A 19,542-nucleotide genomic window follows, 5' to 3' on the forward strand; every position below is an offset into this window, starting at 1 on the left:
CCTACCAGGGTCCAGCACAAGGAACAGCTGCTGCCCAGGGACCTTTTATAGCCCCCATCTTCTACAGCCACTCCTACCCCAGGTGATGCTCAGCACACCTCCCATAAGGGCAATTGGCAACACCTGAGAGCACCCAATTCACTGTGGAACTCATTGTGGTGGGATCTAATGAGGTGTTGGATTGGTTCCCTTGCCCACAGGAGAGATGTTGAGTTTGCTGGGCAGCCAACTGCAGTTTTTCCCTGTTTTTTGGTAACAACCAGCTCTGTAAGTTCCACAGAGATGTGTCCCACCTCCAGACCATATGTCCCACCTTCAGATCACGGGGCCCTTCTTCAGTGGGGTCACTGGGGATGGCATGGGGGGTGACACTTTCCCAAGGCAAACCCACTCTTCAGGTGCCCAAACTTGTCCCTGTCGCCAGCTCCTTCAAGGTGGTGATGATCCTCATGGAGCCACTCATGTCAAGGGCAATTGGGGACTCGTGGCTGGCTCTTCACTACCAAGCAAAAGTGGATTTTTTGGAGGAAGAAGGCAAAATTTAAACTTGAATGAAGTGGAAGAATACAAGGAAAAGGGGGATTCATAGAGAAGATCCCCATCGGTTGCCCTGAACCGTGTCTCTGCGCCTGCAGTACCAGACTCCACATGGTGGCGTCCGCACCAGCGCAGTCACCCTTGTGCTTCCCGGGATTTTAGCAAAAGGGAGGAAAATGCTTGTACACACATCATCATTTAACTGTTTCCTGAACAGACTTGTCCCCTGGAGCCACTGGCTTCCTGGGCAGGACTGGTGTTGAAATGAGTGGTAGTAAAATAATGAATAGAATAATCCTTATGAGGAATAATATTAGAGCTGTTAGGTATTAGAAATAATAATTATTTATAATAATTATTAGAATAATAAGACCTGGGCCAAAATGGTCCCCAGAGTGTCTGGGCAGTCCACTCCTTCCTGGAATGATTCAGCAGCAGGTTGTCCCCTCCGTGGTCCCCAGAGGGAGGGGACCAGGGCAGGTTAACCCAGCTGAATCACCCTGCAAACTTCCTCGTGCCTGGTTAGAGACTATAAATAAGGAGAAAAAGCAGTTTGTGTATTGAAGTGACACCAGGGAGGAGCACAGCTTTGGACAGGAGTCCTTGTATGGGGTTTTAGGGACAGCACAAGGATGTTTGCTTTGTCTCTGCCTCTTGGTAAACATTGGTGCACTCTCGCACACGCAGGTGAGGACCAGGTGAGATGCCCACAAGTTTCGGGTGATAGCTGTGGCTGAATCAGGCTGTTTTGGCATGATCCAAACGGGATAGCTGCCAGCAGGACAGCTATGCACCATCTGAAGGGAAATGACTTGGGTTGTTGCCATGGGGAGCGGGCTGACAGGCTTTCTAGGCACCTCCCTGAGCAAACAGAACCTCTTGATGCTCTCTTGCTTGTCTTGAAGCCAACACCTATCTCGGGGATAGCTGCATGTCTTACATACGTGGGTCATCCCGTGCTCATGCTCATCTCAGCAACATCGTGGGCTCAAGAGGCCACCACCGCACCACCCACCACCCTGTACATCTGCCAGTGGGTATTGTGAGAACTGGGAGAAAAAGGAAATAATTTGCAATGCAAAACAAACTAGGAAAATTATTTATTTCTTCTGCAGCTGTAGGCAGGCACAGGAGCCAAAGAGCAATGAGGTTCATCCCCTGATCAAGCAATTCCCTGCCTGTCTTTGATCCAGGAAAGCAGGGGGAGAGGTAGGAAAGTCATAACCCTGTGTGCCCACTTAGGAGGTTCATATCCCAGGCTAGAGGGGTAGGATCCTGCTGACTTTCAGTTCTTCCCACAGCCGTGTCCCACACAGCAGCTCATAGGAACAGAGCAGCTCTGCCCAACCCCCTTCCCAGCAATGACCACCATTCTTGGTCCTTCCAAACCAGTTTCCTCACCTGCTGTTGCTCCAGCTGGCTTCAAATCCCATTGACCCCCCAAAAAACCCAGACCAGAAATGGTTTGAAAGATTTCTTTCAAGAATTGGCTTGATCCATCCAGAAGGGAGACAAAGGCACGGTGTGGCTGCAGGGTGTCGGATCAGAGTCAGGACATCTCCCAGCTAAGCTGGTGTTCTCACCTCTTCTTAGCACAAGTTCAGATGAGAGAGGACAGCAAAAGTCACACCCCAGAGACCCAGGCTCATCACCCCAGGCAGGAGTGGGCAGAAAATATTGAAGGCAAAACTACTGATGTGAGCCAGGATTTGGCTCCAGGACTCAATCCCCGTGGGTGAGAGGATTATGAGTACTGGAGAGGTACCAGCATCTTTCAACACTTTTCCTCGCTCTTTAGCTCTTGGGAAATCACTGCCTGCTGGGATCTTACGGCTTTCAGCTCCTGGCGCTGGAAGTAGACCTTGACCTTGCTCAGGTTTCGGACTTTCTTTTCAGAGCTGTGCCGGGAAGCGTTGATGAAACGGCACATTTTCTGGAGCCCATTCTCAGGGTTGTGCAGGTAGCAGAACCAGAGCTCGGAGAGGCCGATGTTGTGGGTGGCCAGTGTTTGGGCTGATGGCTTGGTGAGGAACTTCTCGGCCAGCAAGGGCTGGAGGGAGATGAAGGACTCCAGGCTGACTTGACTGAGGATCTGCCTGGGTTTCTTCACTAGGTTGATGTCCAGGATCTCGCACAAGTACTTCACAATGCTGGCGTTCTCCATGGCACTGCAGTCACCGAAGTACCACCAGTGGTAAGTGTTGGCCAAGTTCTTCAGCTTGTAGTTATCCCTCTCAGGGATCTCCTCCTTAATCACGGGCAAAATGTCCAGGAATCCATACACAACAGAGCGGAACTCCTCTTTCTTGTTCATGACCGTCAACGCTTCCAAGAGGGTGGGAAAGGGGAGTGACCAGAGACCAAAGCCACCCAGGATGGGCTTGTGGACAGTGTTGAGGTGGCACAGCAGATTCCTCAGACCGATCTCGCAGACACGCTTTTTGGCCATCAAGCTGGACAAATATTTCACTGGCTGAATCAGGACTGGGAATATTTTCTCTCCATCTACCACTGTCATCTGAATAGTTTCATTTTCTAGAGAAGAGGATGGGGGAGGGAAAGAGGATTGGAGAGGGAGGAAAGGCAGAATTAGTCTCTTATTCAGTATGAAAATAAAACATTGACTGAGTTGTTCAGCCTCTAACAGTCTTCACCATCGATACCAGCCAGGGGACTGATCCATCATTTCACCTTTCTTCACCATTCAGTCACACCCTCAACTTCCAGCATCTCCAGTGTCCTTCAGGAGTGTCCTTCCCATCAACCTATCACCTCCTGCAGTGGGATCATTCCCCCCACCAGGAACATGAGGGCCTTTACAGCTTTTTGAGAGTGGACTAAGGAGAGGAGCTTTAAAAATAAAATCCACCTCACCCGAGGGAGGTTGGCCGATGGGAGGGAGAAGCAGGGGAGCCCATGTTGACACAATGGCACAAGGGCTGGTTAACTGACTGAGCAACCTCAGAGAAATCTCCCCATGGCCCTACAGGCTCCACATTCCTTCAGATGTCCTGAAACTCAAAGGCAAGGCCTCTTGGGAGCTCAGGATATTGTCTTCTCCCTTACGCAGCCAAGGCCATGGTGGACATGCCTGAACTTCCTCCCCCCAAAAAAGAGACACTGACAGATGTGGGGATCTGAGCTGGCTGCAACATGGGACCTCCTCACTTAGGATCTTACTCAAAATCTTCACATCAAAGAAGACCAGGGATCCTTGTCTCGTGTCCAGAGTGTTCTGGCTGCTGATGGGAAGGCCCAGGTAGTCTTCACCAGTGCTCCCATCAAGGATGCTGCTGAGATCATCTAGCGCACTGGAGTCCTGGAAAAGCACACAATTTGCTTTTAATAAACATCACAGGAAGAACCAGGGCAGCAGCTCTGGGCACTCGTGTGTCCTGGATGTTACCAAAGCTCAGGGATCTACTCAAACTGCCTGCTAGAGGACTTAGGCTGTAATAAGCCCCTTTGCTTGGTCACGAAGATTTGCCTCCTCCAGCACCACAAAACAAAGTGACATGCACACTCCATGCACGTCCACATGGGACGGCTCGCTTGGATCCTTCCCAACTGGCTTTCTGCTCAAAAGTGACAGAAAAATTGGGGCTATCGAACATCTCCCCTCTGGCTGCGAGCCAAGGGCCTAAACCAGCAAACAGCAGGCAAGGAAGGGAAGCTGCCCATTTCTAAAACCTCTAGTGAAGAGCTAGTCACCAGCTTTTGGTCGTGCAGACTGTCACGGGAATTGATTGGTGTTGCAAAGTAACAACAAAACCCCATCTATCCATAGCCTCAGAGAGGTGAGGTTTTGGACTGCCTCTTCTTGCTGACCTTTGTTTTGGCTGCTCACCACCTTGGAGTCACCAAGATGGTATCTACCAAGGTCTCCAAGATGCTGGGCAACCCAGTTCCCCAAGAAGCGGAGGAGAGCTAGAGGGGATTTATTTTGGCACTCAGGAAGAATTTCACAAGTTCCCTGCCAGGCTCTAAGGGGGGTTATGGGATGGTCCTGAAGGTCTGGAAGCACCACGTGGTCCAGCCTTCATGGCTTAAACACTGAGCAATGCTGGGCCAAGCACTGAAAGCCCTTTAACTGCACTCACCATTGACTCCTCATCGGTGCTGTCCTCCTCAAAGCTGTCCAAGCAGAGAACATCGCTATCTGCGAAGGAAGGAAAGACGTGTCACCTTTCAGACGTGGGGCTGTCCACCCCTGCAGTGACTGCCAGGGCCAATGGTCCCCCAATCAGCATCACCAATCATGCCAAGAGTGACCCTGGACAACCAGCAAGGTGGGTGTGGAGAAAGCAGGGAGCAACCCTGCCCTCAGGGACAACCTGAAAAAGGACTGATTCTCTCTCAAGCCACAGAGTACACACTGGGCAGGATCCTACAGGGGAGAGAGGACCAAAATGCAGCATCACGTAGCCTAAGAGTATGCAAGCAGTTGAAGGAGCAACATCGGGTTCTCCATCAATCTCCACCAAACATCTTGTCTTTGAACAAGACAATGTGCTGGGACAGAACTACCCTCCTGGGAGGTCTATGGAGATGCTTCAAACTGCCCTGCCTCAATGCCTACACCCCATATTCTACCCATAGCTTCACTGCTCTGGATACCACTTACCTGAGTCGTGCAGGCCACCGTTGCCATCTGGCACATCTTCCAGCAGGCTGTCCTCCTTGGAGAGAGTCATGGGGGACACCGAACAGCTGGTCCCAGGCTGGTCCGAGCAGCTTGGCTGCTGCGGCACTGTCTGGTTCCACCCGTCATCGTTGTCTTCAACCTTTGCTACCTTCATCGGCAGCGTCAGGACTTTTGCATTTTGGACTTTCTTTCTCTTCGCAGGGGTAGAGTTGGAGACCTAAGTGTGCAAAGAGGAGCCCAGTGACAGCAGCCCTGCGTTGTCAGGGATGGAGATGTTTGGCTGTTCTCTGATGGCAAAGGACAAGCTTGACCACACGGGTTTGTCCCTGCACAAAGTAAGTGCTCTGCTTGCCCAGATGGTCTCTGCTGCTCTGGGGTCACCCACCACATCCTCATTTCTGGCATGAAGGCCCTGGCTATCCCGGGCTGTGGCCACTCCGACTGCCCTGGTCAAGGTCTCCTCTCTGCCTGACAAGCGTCAGGAAAACTTTCAGCTTTGCTTAACAACTGCAAAGGAGAAGATGGGAACCTCCCCTTCCTGAGCTGGGGGAATAAATCATCTTTATCTTCTTGCTTCAGCCCTGAGGCTCCCAGACTCTGCAGGGTTTGCAGGCAGGGTTAAGCCCTTCTGATCCCAGGCTGGGAATGTGCTCTGCAGAGGGGCAGCCTGGGGGTCACCAGCCTCGGTTCTGTGATGGCTGTTTTGTCCCAAGCAAAGGCAGGCAGGTCTGATGCTAGTTTTGTCCCAAGCAAAGGGAAGCAGGTCTCCTTTCTGCACTATGGGACTGGAAACCAGAAGAGAGCTTGCCTTCAACATTGTTGAAGGCCACTTCTGCTTGAGTGGGGCTCTGCCCTTCTTCTGGGACATGTGTTCGGGGGCCCCAAATCCATCACAACCAGTCACAGCATCTCCCCGCTGCCAGCCCTGGGCAGGGCAGGGTGCAGGCAGGAAACGACTTGCAAGCTACCATGCCTACAAGAGCTCTTTATGGTGCAAGCAGCGGCATGTCTCATGCTGAGATGTTTGCGCCTTAGCCACAAAGGCGCCTTCAAGGGACAAAGTCTGCCCTGGCTCTGCAGCCCTATGCCCAGCCAGCCTGGCTGATCATCTCTTTCAAAACAGAACTTGGAAAGCAGCAACCAAATGCCAGAACTCAAGCAACCTTGCAAGGGCGGGGGGTAACCCCAAATTCTTGCCAGGTAACCCCATGAGGCAAAAATCCCAGAGCAATGCCCACTCTCACCTGGGGGGAGTTTTCCATGGCTGGAGCTGGGGAAGATGCTGAAAGAAGAAAAACACATTGAGCTGAGAGGAAGGTGGGCAACGCTGGGGACATCTGAGAGCAGCAAGAAAAGGCTCTGCAGAAGGTGCAGGTGGCTCCAGGAGGGTCACCTCTTGGAGACGCTACTGAGGCCGAGCTCCAGCAGTGAGCTGGAGAGGTGCCCATTCTGCCTGGCCACCGGCCAGCTCATTCACTCATCCTCACACTAAAGCCTTTCCTCCAGCTCTCCCATACAGGTTTGCTGCCCTCCCACTCCTCCCAGACCCATAAGCCAGGAGGTCACACGTGCTGGGAAGGAAATAAAAAAGAAAATTAGTAGTATCATGCTGTTCTTGAGCAAGTTATTGCCATGCAGCGTCAAGGGCTTGTTTGTGGGGGAGATGCTGCCTTCCCAAACCCAGCAAAAGACTAATGCACTAATGCACTGTTCGTCCCAGGAGGATTTATTGGCATAGCAAGATGAGATGGAGAGCCTGGTCTCCATAGGGACCTTTAAAGGATTTTTCAAGCAGCTGCAGTCCATGGCAAACGTTTGCAGACCGTCACTTCTTCCTCCGCTTCTGAAGTCTGGTGCTGGTCTTCCCACCGCGCTTGCCCCTGGTGGGGTGCCTTGATTTGGGGCACTCCCCCTCAGCAGCTGGGCTGGGGGGCTCCAAGAGTGCTGAGCTGCCAGGGGGGGTGGCAGGAGGGTGGCTGCTGGGGGAAGGGGCCGTGGCAGCCGCTGGGACCAGTGGTTCATGCTTCTGTGGGGTGCTGCTCTGAGGAAGTAACTCCAGCACATTGGAGGGCAGCAATGGCCAGTCCACATCTGTGGTGGGGAGGTCCCCTAGACTGGCCACGGGCTGCAGCAAGGGTCCCACAGCAGAGGCGATGGTGGCCAGGGAGCGGGACATGGCCTGCATCTCCCGGGTCACGGACACCAGGTGCTTGTTTGCCCTGCGCTGAGCTTGCAGGAGGTTATTGCTGGTCTTCAGGAGCATATCTGCCTGCTGCACGTTGGACCTGGCCCAGCCACTGAAATCTTCCTGCAGGAAGGTCAGAGAGTCCTGGATGCTCCTGGAAAGAGGCACAGTGTCCCCATGGGCTGACCCCGAGCCTTCCTCTGCTTCTTCATTCCTCTGCATCAGAAGGGCTGGAGGTGTGGGTCGGGTGGGGGACATATCCCCTCTCTGGTCTGGACACACGTGTCCTCTGTCGCCGGTCGGGTCCAACACGGGGGCACAGGGCTGGTGGTGGGCAGCCAGCCCCGCAGGGAGACCTCCAGGTGGTTGGCAATGCTCCCCGGGAGGCTCAAGGTCCGGGATCAGGGTGGTCTTGTCTTTGGACGGGGAGTCGTGCTGGGGAGTGGAGGTACCTGTTGCAGGGAGAGGGGCTGAAGGGAGCAGGAGGGAAGAATCAGGGCTGAGAGGGTCCTCCCAGTCTGCCTCCATGGGGTGGAGAGGGGAGATGGAGGGGCAGTGCCTACCACGCAATGGAGACACGAGGAGTGGGGTGGGAGACACCTTGTCCCCAGGAAACCCCAAGCTCCATTCAGGACATCACCCCCGGGCTCTTCAATGGACCGCCCATAGCCCATGAGCTTGCCCTGGGGAGCTCAACGGTGGATGCCCACAGAGGCCAAGGAGGTCACTGGTCATAGCCCAGGTCTGAAGACAGCAGCAGGGGGATGGAGCAGAAGACCCCACAAAGTCTCTTCCTCCCATTGCTTTTTTAACCCCATTTTCTGGGAGAATGCTACCACCTTCTGACCAAACATGGATTCTCCAGCACACCATCCCAAGGCCTTCACCACTCCCAAACCATCAGCATTTCCACCACAGTGCTGCTACCAAAGAGCTGGGAGAAGACCTGGGCAAATCCAGCAGCGGTCGTGGACCTCTTGCCATCCCTATCAGGGAGTGCTCCCAGGGAACATTTCGCCTTTCTGGTTAGATACACCATCCCAAGGAGGTAATCAACAACCCAAAAGGGGAATTGCCACAGATGGCTGTGGACAAAGGCAGACTGGCTGGAGATCTGAGGAGCAGAAGTGGTCAGTGGGTGGCAGGACACTAAGGGCTGGAGGATGGTTATGTCCCCTGAGGGACCTGCAGATGTCACCAGCACAAACATTTCTCAGAGAGGATGCAGAGTTGATCCAACCCTTCCACCTGCTTCCTCCCTGCCAACACCAGCCTCTGCAAGCCCCCGCTCCACGCACCCCATCTCCAAGTGCCACTCACCTCCCTTGTCCTTCAATCCATGGCATGGCTCCATCCCAGGTGATTCACCATGTTATCTCCCAGTAGAACTGGGTTTGGGGGACTGTCGTACTCCGCAGGGGCAAGAGCCAAGTGTTGCTTTGGAAGTGATGGAGGCAACAACTGCATCTTGCCCCTGGGAGAGGTCGGAGTGCGCCCACTGCATGAGCAAAGGCTGGAGGCACAGGTCCATCAAGTCACCACGTAGAAGGAGACTTGAAACCCATGGAGAATATAGTTTACCCAGGGATTACAACCTTCAACTCTGCTTTCAGTCCCGCCCTTCCCAACCCACCTGGCCAAGTGCCTCCTCACCTGGGTGCCCCATGACGCGCTCCACCAGTGCCTGCAGCCTGGCTCGGCACTCAGCAAAGTCCCCGGGCTGCGCTCGGTCCCGGGCCACCGGCGGCTGTAGCTGCTGCAGCTCCTCCAGCGAGTCCTTGATGAAGGGCTGCATGTCCATCACCTCCTGCTCCGTGGCGTACAGGTTCACCTTCTCCACCAGCCGCTCGCTCGCCTCCATCCGCCGCAGCACCCCCTCCACGCGCTGCAGCTCCCTCGCCAGCTCCCGCCGGCCCTGCTCCTGCCGCGCCTCCACCAGCTCCAGCAGCTCCTCTTCCTCCCGCCGGATCAGCCGCACCAGCTGCTCCACGTGCTGCCGGATCAGCTCCCGCATCTCCCGCTGCGCCTGCTCCAGCCGGGAGGCCTCAGCCTGCAGCACCTCGAAGGTGGCCTCGAAGCTGCTTCTCTTCTGCTTCAGCTCCTGGCTCATGGTGACCAGCTCCTCCTGCCTGCGCTGGGTCTCGCTGTGGATGTCGCAGAAGGGGGCGTGCTGGCTGTCCAGCAGTGCACAGATGCAGCACACAGGCTTGCAGCACGTCTTGCAGTAGATGCTGTGAGGCCAAGCACAAGCAGAGCAGTAATTTGTACCATACAATTGGCAATTCATTCATTTAGCAAATTGCAAATTCATTCATTCATTGAATTTAAGTTACCACCAAGTTTGGGCCAGGCATTTGGTTTTATACTCTCCCAATTGCAAAGAAATATGTTGGTCCACTATCTCCACAGGGTCTCTGCTCCTCTGCTGGTCTGGTTAAAGTCACCATGGTGACTGTGCAAGCGTTATGGTAGACATTCATCCATGCACTGCAAGGGCAGTGAAGAAATGAGCTCTACGCCCTTCCATGAGTGCTTACTGGGGTTATGGATAAGAATATAAGACCAAAGAGTATCTTATCTCCATAAGATGCCTAAGACAAGAATATAAGAAGTGGGGAGTAGAGATCATCATCCATTCCTCACCTGACAAGTGGTGGCTTAGGGACATGCTGAGGCAGGGGCTGCATCTGGGTCATCGTGGCTAGCATCAGTGCTGGTTTCCATGGATGCTCCAGCCCCTTCCCCTCTCACTTGGACGTTCCTTTGAGGGCATTTAAACCTTGTCCTGCACTGCAGCCATGCTGTTCCCCAAAATCCTCTCCAAGCTGGTCTAGCACCATCAGCAAAACACACCCTTCTCTGCTGTCCATCACAGCAGCTGAAGCAACAGACCTTCTTCTTGCTGAGCTCCATCGACCTCACACTCCTTACCCTAGCAAGGAACACCCCCCCACACACCTCTCCCTTGGTCTACTTGTCCCCACACTCCCATCATCAACTCGATCCCAGCTTCATCCAAACCCTCCCTCCATGCCCTAGAGCCCGCTGGTCACTACTTCCCACCCATCTTCTCCATGACATGGTGGCAATCAGGGCAGCAACAGGACAGGGACACCCATCATGGCCTAGTCCAAAGAGATTTGTGACAAGAAACCACCCAGTTGGGGACAGACCTCCTTAGACCTACCTTACAGTCTGGTTCTTGTGGATTGGGTTGGAGCAGGACAAGTTACTGGTCCTCCTAGTGCCCTCAAGGAAGTCCTTAGCAGACCCTGCCCTGATGTCCATCACCCTCTTGGCTTCATGGCTCTCCCTCTTCAGGTAGCGCTCGTGGGCCTCGAAGCACTTGGTGCAGAGGAACTCCTCGCACTCAGAGCACCAGAACTCGCCAGCTGTCTCGCAGTTGTCGCAGAACAAGTCAACTCCATCAACGATCTTCTTGTAGACCTTGAGCCTGGCCTGCAGGCTGGTGAAGAGCAGGTTGTCTGTGGCGGGGATGCCGCTGGCCTGCGGGATGGCCGTCTGGCACAAAGGGCACTGCTTAATTGGGTTGCTCTCGCTCAGGCAACTGAGGCAAAAGGTGTGGAGGCAGGTGAGGAGCTTGAGGTTGGGTGATTCCTGCTGGCAGCCCTCACAAAGGATGAACTGGAAGTCATCTTCTAGGAACTTGGGGAGGGAGAGAGGAAGAGGAATGAGCACTGGAGTGTGTTTTTAAGAGCCTCTGAAACCACATCTTGGCTGGGGGGGGTGACCTGCAAACCCTACTTGGAGCAACTAGTGAACAACCACTTCCCACCAGCGATGCCCTGGCCCTGTGAGCGGTCTGGAGATGGCCTGTGCACCATGGTAGGGTTGGATGGATGGGGCCCTGCTGTGTTCTTCCTCTCCCTCTAGCAAAGAGGAAACGAGATGGTTCCCCTGGCTATGGGGCTGGTGGGGAGGGGCAGCAGAGGGGCAGCGCAGAAGATGGGGCACGGAGGAAGCATCCAGGTACCACTGGATGATACCGTGGCAGGGTGGGACCACCTTCCCAGCCATCTCCCCCACCCACCTCCCTCCCTCAGCCCATCCTCTGGCCTCCCGCCTCCCTCCTTCCCGCACTTGTGCCTTCGCACGGCTGGCGGGGCTGGACTGGGGACCCAACACCCACCAAACCGGGGAGGGGGGGGAACACCCCAAAACTCTTATCCCCATGGCCCCCCTTCCCCAGGCTCCGCCTTGGGGCCGGGAACTTCCTGGTCTGGACCCCGCCGAGCCCCCCGCCCGCATCCCCCTAAGACTCCCCTGGACCAGCCGGCGCTCACCCGGGGGCCGGAGCCGGCGGTGGCCATGGCGGGGCGGGCAGGGCCGGCAGCTCCTCCGCCTGCCTGCGCTGCCTGCGCTGCCTGTACTTTCGGTTTCTTCCGCGCTGCCTGTTAACTCCTCCTTCGTGGCGGGAAGCTCCCAGCTCAGGTTACACCCACCCCCCCCCCCCACGCCCCCGAAAAGAGCTTCGCAGCCGGCTCAGCCCTTCCCGGCCATCCGGGACGAAGAAACCCAGAGGGGACCCCAAGACACCCCCCAAAAAAAACCCCAAAACCAAGGTGTTTCCCCAAGGAGCAGCATCCTCCAGGAAACGGACTGCAGGGCCCCAGTGCTCTGCCTCGCTCCGTGCCAAAGGGGTCTCGCCTCCTGCCACCACCCTACCCCTCTGCACCCCGCGGCTGGGAGGGGGCTCTGGGACTGTCCCTCTGCCCCTTGAAGAGGATTCTCGCATCCCTCTTTGTCCTGGGGGGCTGTATCCTGGCTGTCCTTTGCCCCTTCCTGCAGGGTTTCGGTACCCCCCGGCCATCTTCACCATGGGGACCACCACAAAAGGGGGACCACCTGTAAGGAACTGTGTTAGACTTTGTTTGTCTCAACATTGCTGCTTCGCGACTACCGCTTACTGGCCTCAGCATCCTGTGGCTCTGAAGGAGTGCGCTTTGGAGGAGACGCAGAGTCCCAGACGAAACCACGACATCCCCTCAAAGCTAGAACAACGACAGCCTTGGCAGCGCCTGCCAAGCTGTACCTGTGCGCGAGCTGGGTGAAGAGGAATTCGGGGCGAGGAAGACATGAAAAGGCTGAAGGGACCACAGGTCAACCCCCTCCCCGCCAGCAGCACGACCACCATGAACACGTGGGCACATGCGCGTGGAGGACCACGGGGCGGCACATATTACAATGAGCTCCGTGGAAATGGGCGGGCCCTTCGGAGAAATCGTGGGGACTGAGACAATAAAAGGACTGCGTACTCCTCCCTCGGTGGGCATCCTTTTTCGACGCTTGTTATCTGGAGCTGGGACCTCGGCGAAGCTTGGAGCTTGGAGCACCATCACCTGCACCGAGCCCAAGCCAACGGAACATCGCTGGATCCCTGGTGGTGGCGGTAATTAGCTGCATCTCTACCGTTTTCTTGCTTAGGGACTCTGACTTTCCCTTTCTTTTTCTCTCTGTCCTATTGCTATTATTAATTGTTACAGCAAATAAAGTTCACAAGGTTGTACAGCATCTGACCTCATTTGTGTCTTAATCTCGCTTTTGGGATTGTTTAAGAACCCACCCCGATATTGGATCGGGACACCACCATGAAAGGGGGACCACCAGGAGCGCTTGGGGTTCACCTAGCCTGGCATCCCCAAAGGGAGAGGGCACAGTAGGACACTACTGTCACCTCCCCTTAGGGCTTTTGATGCCTGTAGGATCTCCAAAGCTTGGCCCACACTGGTGCCACCCAGCCCCAGGCTTCGAAGATGCCCAGTTGCACCAGTGAAACATTTCAGTTTGAAATATCTCTATTTTGGAAACATTCCAATTCTTGTTCCCCCTCCTGGCAAGCAGCCCCTAGCATGGCCAGGCCAGGCCAGCAAGACTGGTCAGGCTTGTCCCACTGGTGTAGCAAAATATCCTGGGGGCTGGTACAACTGGCTGGAGCTACAAGACGTTTTAATCCCTGGGGTGCTGGGTGCTGTTGAGGAGCTGAGCATCCCCTCAGAGGCCACACCACATCCTGACAACTCTTCTTCGCCATGGCAGGACTTCACGTGTTCATCAGGACCATATGGTGAGATGGAGTCACACCACACAGCCTCCTTGACTGGCAGCAGCTCCCATGCCCTGGAGCATGTGGCCTCTTTACGCAGCACCCTGGGGTCCCTTGGGGAAACTGAGGCACTGAGGGGTGCAGCCCCGTCAGCCTGCAGAAGTCATCAGCCCATCTCTGCCCAGGCGCAAGGCTGCAGACCAGGTTTATTGTCCATTAAGAGTTGATAGAAAGGAAGCTTACAAAATAAATAAATATGTATATATGCCTCTATACAGTCCACACACCCCCACGGACAGACTCACAGCACGCATGCAAAAGCACTTTGAAGCACAAATTAGCGCAATCACTTATTACAAACCGCTGTGTTGGGAAGGCTCAGGTACCTCCAGGCAGGTCGTTCCCCAAATCGCCACCTCTGGTCCTTCCTCATAAATGCCAGTATAACTGCCACTAGCAGTGCCACACTGGACCCCAACTCCAGTCTGCTGGTGGCATCCCAGCTTGGTCCAGCCAGCCCTTGTGCCCCGCTTCAGCTGCCCACCCCACCCCATCACTACCATCCTTGGCCACAGTGTCCCCAAGCTCTTCTCTAGCCAACCTGCTCAGCTCATAGCCCTCCCAGTCTGAGACGCCCGGCTGTGCAGCCCATTGGGGGGGCACCAGAACATTGGTCTGTGCCCTGGTGGCATATTGGCCAAGGGACCTGGAAGCAAACTGGCACATGCTGGTGTGCCAGCTGGTTCCCATCCCATAACATTGTAGGCAAAGGCTGGGCAGGGGAGGTAAAGCCAAGGACAAGGACAGGCAGTGGAGCTCAGCTTCGGTTTTCCCGCTCAGGTCTTCACCCAACTCCCATGGCCTCCACAGGGAGGACAGCAAGAGTTCCAGCAGGGCAAGGGCCCCACCATGCAGCACCCCTGTATGTCCCCCCGCCTTCGCACACCTACAAAGACACATGCACACAGACACGCACCCACACGCATGCTCTATCTACGTTGCTTCATCGCTTTGACGAGCTCCTCCAGCTTCAGGGCAAGGTGCAGGTCGCCTGTCACCTGCAGCCTCCCACTCATGTAGGCACTCAAGGGGCGCAGGTCACCCAAGAAGAGGTCCTGCAGGTCTTTCTCTGCCACCTCCAGAATGACATCGGGGCTGCCCTCGGGCACACCGTGGCCAGCCCGCCCGCTGCCTGTAGGACATGATGGATGGGAGAGGAAGAAACAGTGGGCTTCAGGATCCAGCCTTGCCTGCTGGCATTTCCCCCCACCACTTCATAAGGATTGAGTTGGGCCAGTGATGACCGTCAAGGGCCTGGCAGGGGGATTTTGGAGACAGGAGTCCTTACTCCTTACGGAGATAAATTTCTCTTGTGTTGCTCCACCAATGTCCTCTTACAGTGGTCCACCTCCAAACCCTGTCCTACTTTTGCCATCACCACCAGGGAAACCATCAGCAACCATGGGGGGATGGATTGGGTGCTGGGAGGACATCTTCCAGCATGGCAATGGCCCAAGGCACTGCCCACGCATGTCCCTCCATCACCTCCTCCTTGGGCTGATGGCATACAAGAGGCAACAAACCCTGAGGTCTCTGAGCCATCCCTTTTGGCCAGCCCTGAGGAGACCTGGCTGCCAATTTTCTATCAGTGCTCTCTTTCTGAAGGAAAATTAGTGGTTTAACCCAAAACAAATTGTACTTTGGACTTCCAGGGAGCATGGACTCAAGGCCACAGTCGCCAAACTGCAGTGCTCAGCGAATGGACCCTGGGGTGCCTTTGATGGAGATACCAAAGGGGCTTGGTTTGGGACCCCCTTCCCCCAAGCCTGGGGGATTTGCAGCATGCAAAGGGGGCAGAGGCACAAAACACCCTCCCGCCTCCAACACAACAACCCCAAAGAGCAGTGACCTGAGGAGAGGTCTATGAAGTAGGTGCTCCGGGTGCCGCTGGGCAGGGTGATGTTGACCTGGTAGGATGCTCCCACCTGGCCGACCAGGGCCTCGGAGAGGACAGGCTCCACTGCTGAGAGCAGCTCGTCTGCGCTGGGCTTCTGCCGGGTGCTGCCAGCAGCAGCAAGGAAGGAAGAGGTGGGAGGCTCCACCTCGTTTACCGTCTCCACTCTGTCTGCTGGGGACAATGGGACAGAAGTGGGTTGAGGGGACACCTTCAGGTGAGCTTTTCTGGTCTGCATGGACCCATAGAAAAGGTCTCCAGGGCAAAGAAACGCACTTATCCAGTTCCTACTGCCTGCTCCTCTGTCTGCCATGGGTTACTCTTCCCCTGTTACCAAGGGGTGGAAAATTATCCCTGAAAGAAATAGCAGGGCACAAATTGGTGCAGGGTTTCTGGAAAAAAATCCATGTTGCCCTCAGATATGACTCTCTCGGCAAGTTCAGGCTTGGGTTTGCCTGACGTAAATGCTGAGATCTGAGTTGGTCTTGAGCCCAGGCTCCTGCGGATCTGCTCCCACCCTCCCCAGTCCCATCTGCAATGTCTTGTTAGAAAGGCTGTGTTGTGCCACGAGCTGTGTGGAGCTGTGCCTGAAGCTGTCCTCTCTCCTCCCCCCTACCAGCCTATTTGTGCTGTGCTTGTAGGAGCGTGTTATCTCCTAGACTTTGACTCCTCTGTCAAACAGCCAACAGACATAAAGATCATCGGGCAAGAGGGACATCCCCCAGCAAAGCGGTGGCCCTGGGTTGGTTACCTGCCTCCGGAGCGCTGGTCCCGCTGCCCGCCAGAGCCAGGCTGTTGCTGAAGAAATGAGCAGCCAGCTGCTGAATGGTGCCATCCAGCCCCTCCAGCCCAGGCACGGGTGGCATGGTGGCCAGAGGGCCCACCAGGTTCTCCCGGGGTGGCTGCAGCACAGCCTCCATGCTCAGCTCCACTCGGTCCACCTCCAGGCCCCAGGACTTGGTCATGTCATTAATCTCCAGCTGCAGAGCCGGGAAGAAAGGGAGAAGTGTTGGCAGCCCAGGCAGAGCTGGGTATGGCCATGGAGACCACCCACCACAGCACCTCCAATCATGGGCATCCCATAGCTTATACTTCTGCTACCCACCAGCTTTAGACGTGGGGTGTTGGACCATGCTCAGTAGTCCACCTCCTCCAAATTCTCCACTCTCATGCTCAACCCTGGTCCCCAAGGTGCTCTCCCAGCTTGGAAGAAGTCAGAACAGGGGAGACAGCTCTGTCTTGTTCCCCTTTCCATGGCTCCCTTCCAGGCTGGCCCCTTTCCTTGCTCCCCCTAAACAACATGTGCTGGTATGGTGCTCCACCAAGCAGCATCTCTGGCCTCCAAACCACCCCAGACACCCAGAGATAGCAGTATATCCCCCCAGCCTCCTTTTATATCATCCCTTGTAGACATTCAATCCACAAGATCTTGGCTTGGCTCAGGTCAGCCATGGGCACTACTCATTGCCCCTTTCCCACCGCCCTGTCCTGCTTCTCTCCCCAAAAGCCCTTTCCAGTTTGCAGCCCCCTCCAGACATATTCCTGGTGGAGATATGGAGATCAAATTTAAGCCTGCCATCAAAATGTGGGCTTTTCTGTGTGGTCAAATCCCTTAGAGATAAGCCACAGAGCTCCAGAGATCCACAGGCTGAAGGCATCCGCTCCCCACTAATCACCACGTTTTCCCAGCTCCCTTCCTTGGCCAGGTCCACAGCCAGATGGACTTTCAGCAGCTCCATCTTTTCCTTACTGTTACTTCCACACCAAGAACCCAAGGGTTTGGGGGGCTTGGGGTGCTCTGCACAGGACTGGGGCAGTCCTCACCAACAGCTGCTCCCCGATCCTCAGCTTCTCCACTTGGATCTCACGGAGGTTCTTCTTCACCAAGGTCTTGGTCATGGCGTTCTGCGCTGTCATCCGGGTGGCCGCGATGAGGTCCTTCACCATCATGACGGACAACACGGGGTCCCACACCCGAAATTGGACATCAGCACCCATGGAGATGATCGCCCCATCCTTGGAAGTCAGCTGGGGCAGAGGGGAGTCAGGATCTCTCCCCATCTCTGCCCCATGGCCCCACCCTTGTAAGTAGAGCCTGGGAGCAAAGGCATTCACTTTTTTCCCAGATAGCAACTGGTTCTAGATCTCTTTATTAAGAGGGCTATTAGAAACAAAACCAACCCAAATAATTAAGTTTGGGCTAGTCTGAATGGTGAGGACAGTTTCCAGCATGGGGCTGTTCTTGAAAGACATCAGGGAAGGACAGGGATTGATGTTTTTGAGATGTCTCCAGCCAGGAACACTCATTGAGCAAGGTGCACAAAACCAAGAGGAGCTTTTCAACTGCAGGCAGGTGAGGATTCTGGCTTCACAGCACCAGCTACAACCCCCCTCACCTCACCGTGATGATGGAGGAACTGAACATTGGGTCCATGCAAGACACCAAGGGTCAGACCATCTCAAAATCCACCTGCTCTGGGTATTTTAGAGATGTGTCTCCATCCTGCCCTGAGGCCCAAGGCGGCTCACCTTGCAGGGGGGCACGTTGAAGGCCCTCGTCCTCAGATCCACTCGTTGCCAATGATCGATGAAAGGCAGCAGCAGGACCACGCCGGGTCCCTGAGGTGCCCGGATGCGGCCCAGGCGGAAGATGATCATTCGCTCGTAGGTGGGCACGATCTGGAATGGGAAAGTTTAGACCAAGGCAGAAGCAAAACCCTGGGTCCTGTGGTGCCAGGAGCAGTGGGACCAGGGGCAGCCAGGAACAGTCCCCACCATGGAGGATGGGTTGTCATCCCATTCCTCGCCTGTTTTCTCCCTTACCTTCAAGGCAAACCATCCTGAGATGGGGAAGGTGATAACCATCAGCAAGAAGACCAAGAAGGTGATAATGCCATGACAGATCCAGGACAGCCAACCCTGGGAGGAGTCTGCAGGGGGGTGAAAGGGGGATGTACCTGCTCCAAAACCCCCTGCCCTGCCTGTGAAATCCCATCCAATCCTCTTCCCCCGTGCACCCTGCACCCTGGCGAAGCCAGCAGCGTGGGGGGCACCCAGACAGCGCGACACCCTGCAGCAAAAGTGGCAATGGGGAGGAAGGCAGCAGTTCCCCTCTAAGGTTGGGACTCACCTGCAGTATTTCCAGCTGGTCCCAGAGGGTCTTGCTTGGATCCGAAGGAGAAGAAGCCCTTCTGGGCACCGTAGAGCCCGATGCTGGACTGCTGGAAGCGGTCAAAGTCTCCCAAGGGAAGGGCCTGGTATCCTGACCGGCTGAACATGGTGCTGGTGCCTTGCACGGGGCCCCGCTCCCAGTGCTCAGAGCCCTCTAATCCCGGCTCCCTGCTGCCATTGCTGCCACCTCTGTGACCAGCATGGCTTCTGCCTGTCCCCGACCCGATTCAGCGTCCCTGCCCGCCTGCCTGCAAACCTCCCCGCCCTCACGTGCAACCGGAGAGATGCCGGAGGAGAGCTGACGAGCCCTGCTGTTATCACGGAGGATGCCTGTGAGAAGAAATCAAATCCTTCAGGGGGTTTCCTTGCTGGGGTCTCACCCAGGCTGGCGGGCTGGGGGCTTCACATCCTCCCAGCAACCCTCTGGGCCGGAGCTGAGCCAGGAGCCAAAAGCAGCGGCCCCGCAGCCACCCTCCGCTTCGCACCCCGGTGGAGCTGGGAGATAAGCCCGGGGTGTCCACGGCCGCCAGCCCCGTGACCGTGGGGACCGCAGGCCGCGGTGAGGATGCTGCGGCGGGGAAGGAGGGAAGGAGGGAGCCGCTGGCGCTTCCTGGTCCGCCCGTCATGTGGCTGCTGACGGCACAGGGACGAAACGGCTCCCAGCTCCCAGCTGCGGGAGTTTTTCCGGAGAGGGCCTGCATGGCGACTGCCATGGGGAGGACTAGCTCCTCCATCACACACACACCTTGGGGGGCTCCGGATGGTTCCCCAGCCCATGGGAAAGCGGGAGAGGTATTTTTCCCAGTGATTCCTGCTCCGGCGTGGCTTTCTCACCATGCCAAAGCCCCCCCAGATCCCATCTCGCCTGCCTGCAAAGGGTAGCAGAGACCAAAGAGCAGCCTGGAGCAGCGCTGCCGAGGAAGGGGGTGGCAATAGGGCAGGTTTAAAGCCCCCCTCGGCTGAAGCGGGGACCTGAGACACTGCCC

At 55.8% G+C, this 19,542-nt stretch overlaps 2 protein-coding genes across 5 annotated transcripts; both read right to left on the bottom strand.

Annotated features, from left to right (window-relative positions):
* Nucleotides 1-1,645: 1,645 nt before the first annotated feature.
* Nucleotides 1,646-11,766, bottom strand: LOC141928872 (protein PML-like). 2 transcript variants are annotated; one of them, XM_074837669.1, is made up of 8 exons: nt 11,672-11,766; nt 10,555-11,033; nt 9,021-9,598; nt 6,427-6,464; nt 5,162-5,399; nt 4,638-4,696; nt 3,718-3,856; nt 1,646-3,072 (listed from the first exon to the last, which is right to left on the bottom strand). In XM_074837669.1, the coding sequence occupies exons 1-8, from the start codon at nt 11,696-11,698 to the stop codon at nt 2,312-2,314; spliced, it is 2,319 nt and encodes a 772-aa protein (XP_074693770.1). In that variant the 5' UTR covers nt 11,699-11,766; the 3' UTR covers nt 1,646-2,311. The 2 variants fall into 2 exon arrangements, with proteins under 2 accessions (XP_074693770.1, XP_074693771.1); XM_074837670.1 differs by lacking the exons at nt 1,646-3,072; nt 3,718-3,856; nt 4,638-4,696; nt 5,162-5,399; nt 6,427-6,464 and adding an exon at nt 6,888-7,819.
* A 1,853-nt stretch (nt 11,767-13,619) lies between these two features.
* Nucleotides 13,620-19,235, bottom strand: STOML1 (stomatin like 1). 3 transcript variants are annotated; one of them, XM_074837107.1, is made up of 7 exons: nt 18,516-19,235; nt 18,209-18,315; nt 17,915-18,064; nt 17,210-17,413; nt 16,137-16,365; nt 15,341-15,556; nt 13,620-14,623 (listed from the first exon to the last, which is right to left on the bottom strand). In XM_074837107.1, exons 1-7 carry the CDS (start codon nt 18,661-18,663, stop codon nt 14,421-14,423), a joined length of 1,257 nt encoding a protein of 418 aa, XP_074693208.1. In that variant the 5' UTR covers nt 18,664-19,235; the 3' UTR covers nt 13,620-14,420. The 3 variants fall into 3 exon arrangements, with proteins under 3 accessions (XP_074693208.1, XP_074693207.1, XP_074693210.1); XM_074837106.1 differs by having other exon boundaries at nt 15,341-15,559; XM_074837109.1 differs by lacking the exon at nt 15,341-15,556.
* Nucleotides 19,236-19,542: the final 307 nt, after the last annotated feature.

The sequence above is a fragment of the Strix aluco genome, chromosome 12 (genome assembly GCF_031877795.1).
Source record: "Strix aluco isolate bStrAlu1 chromosome 12, bStrAlu1.hap1, whole genome shotgun sequence".
NCBI classification, from domain to species: Eukaryota; Metazoa; Chordata; class Aves; order Strigiformes; family Strigidae; genus Strix; species Strix aluco.

Excerpts from the sequence above, each read along its gene's own strand:
- LOC141928872 (XM_074837669.1), bottom strand. The coding sequence starts at position 11,698 with ATGGCCACCGCCGGCTCCGGCCCCCGG. Across the intron at positions 9,599-10,554 it reads CACAAGAACCAGACTGTAAG|CATCTACTGCAAGACGTGCT; the intron begins GTAGGTCTAAGG and ends TTGGCCTCACAG. Across the intron at positions 5,400-6,426 it reads CCATGGAAAACTCCCCCCAG|GTCTCCAACTCTACCCCTGC; the intron begins GTGAGAGTGGGC and ends TTGCACACTTAG.
- STOML1 (XM_074837106.1), bottom strand. The coding sequence starts at position 18,663 with ATGTTCAGCCGGTCAGGATACCAGGCCCTTCCCTTGGGAGACTTTGAC. Across the intron at positions 18,065-18,208 it reads CAGGATGGTTTGCCTTGAAG|ATCGTGCCCACCTACGAGCG; the intron begins GTAAGGGAGAAA and ends TTCCCATTCCAG. Across the intron at positions 14,624-15,340 it reads CTTCATAGACCTCTCCTCAG|GCAGCGGGCGGGCTGGCCAC; the intron begins GTCACTGCTCTT and ends CATGTCCTACAG.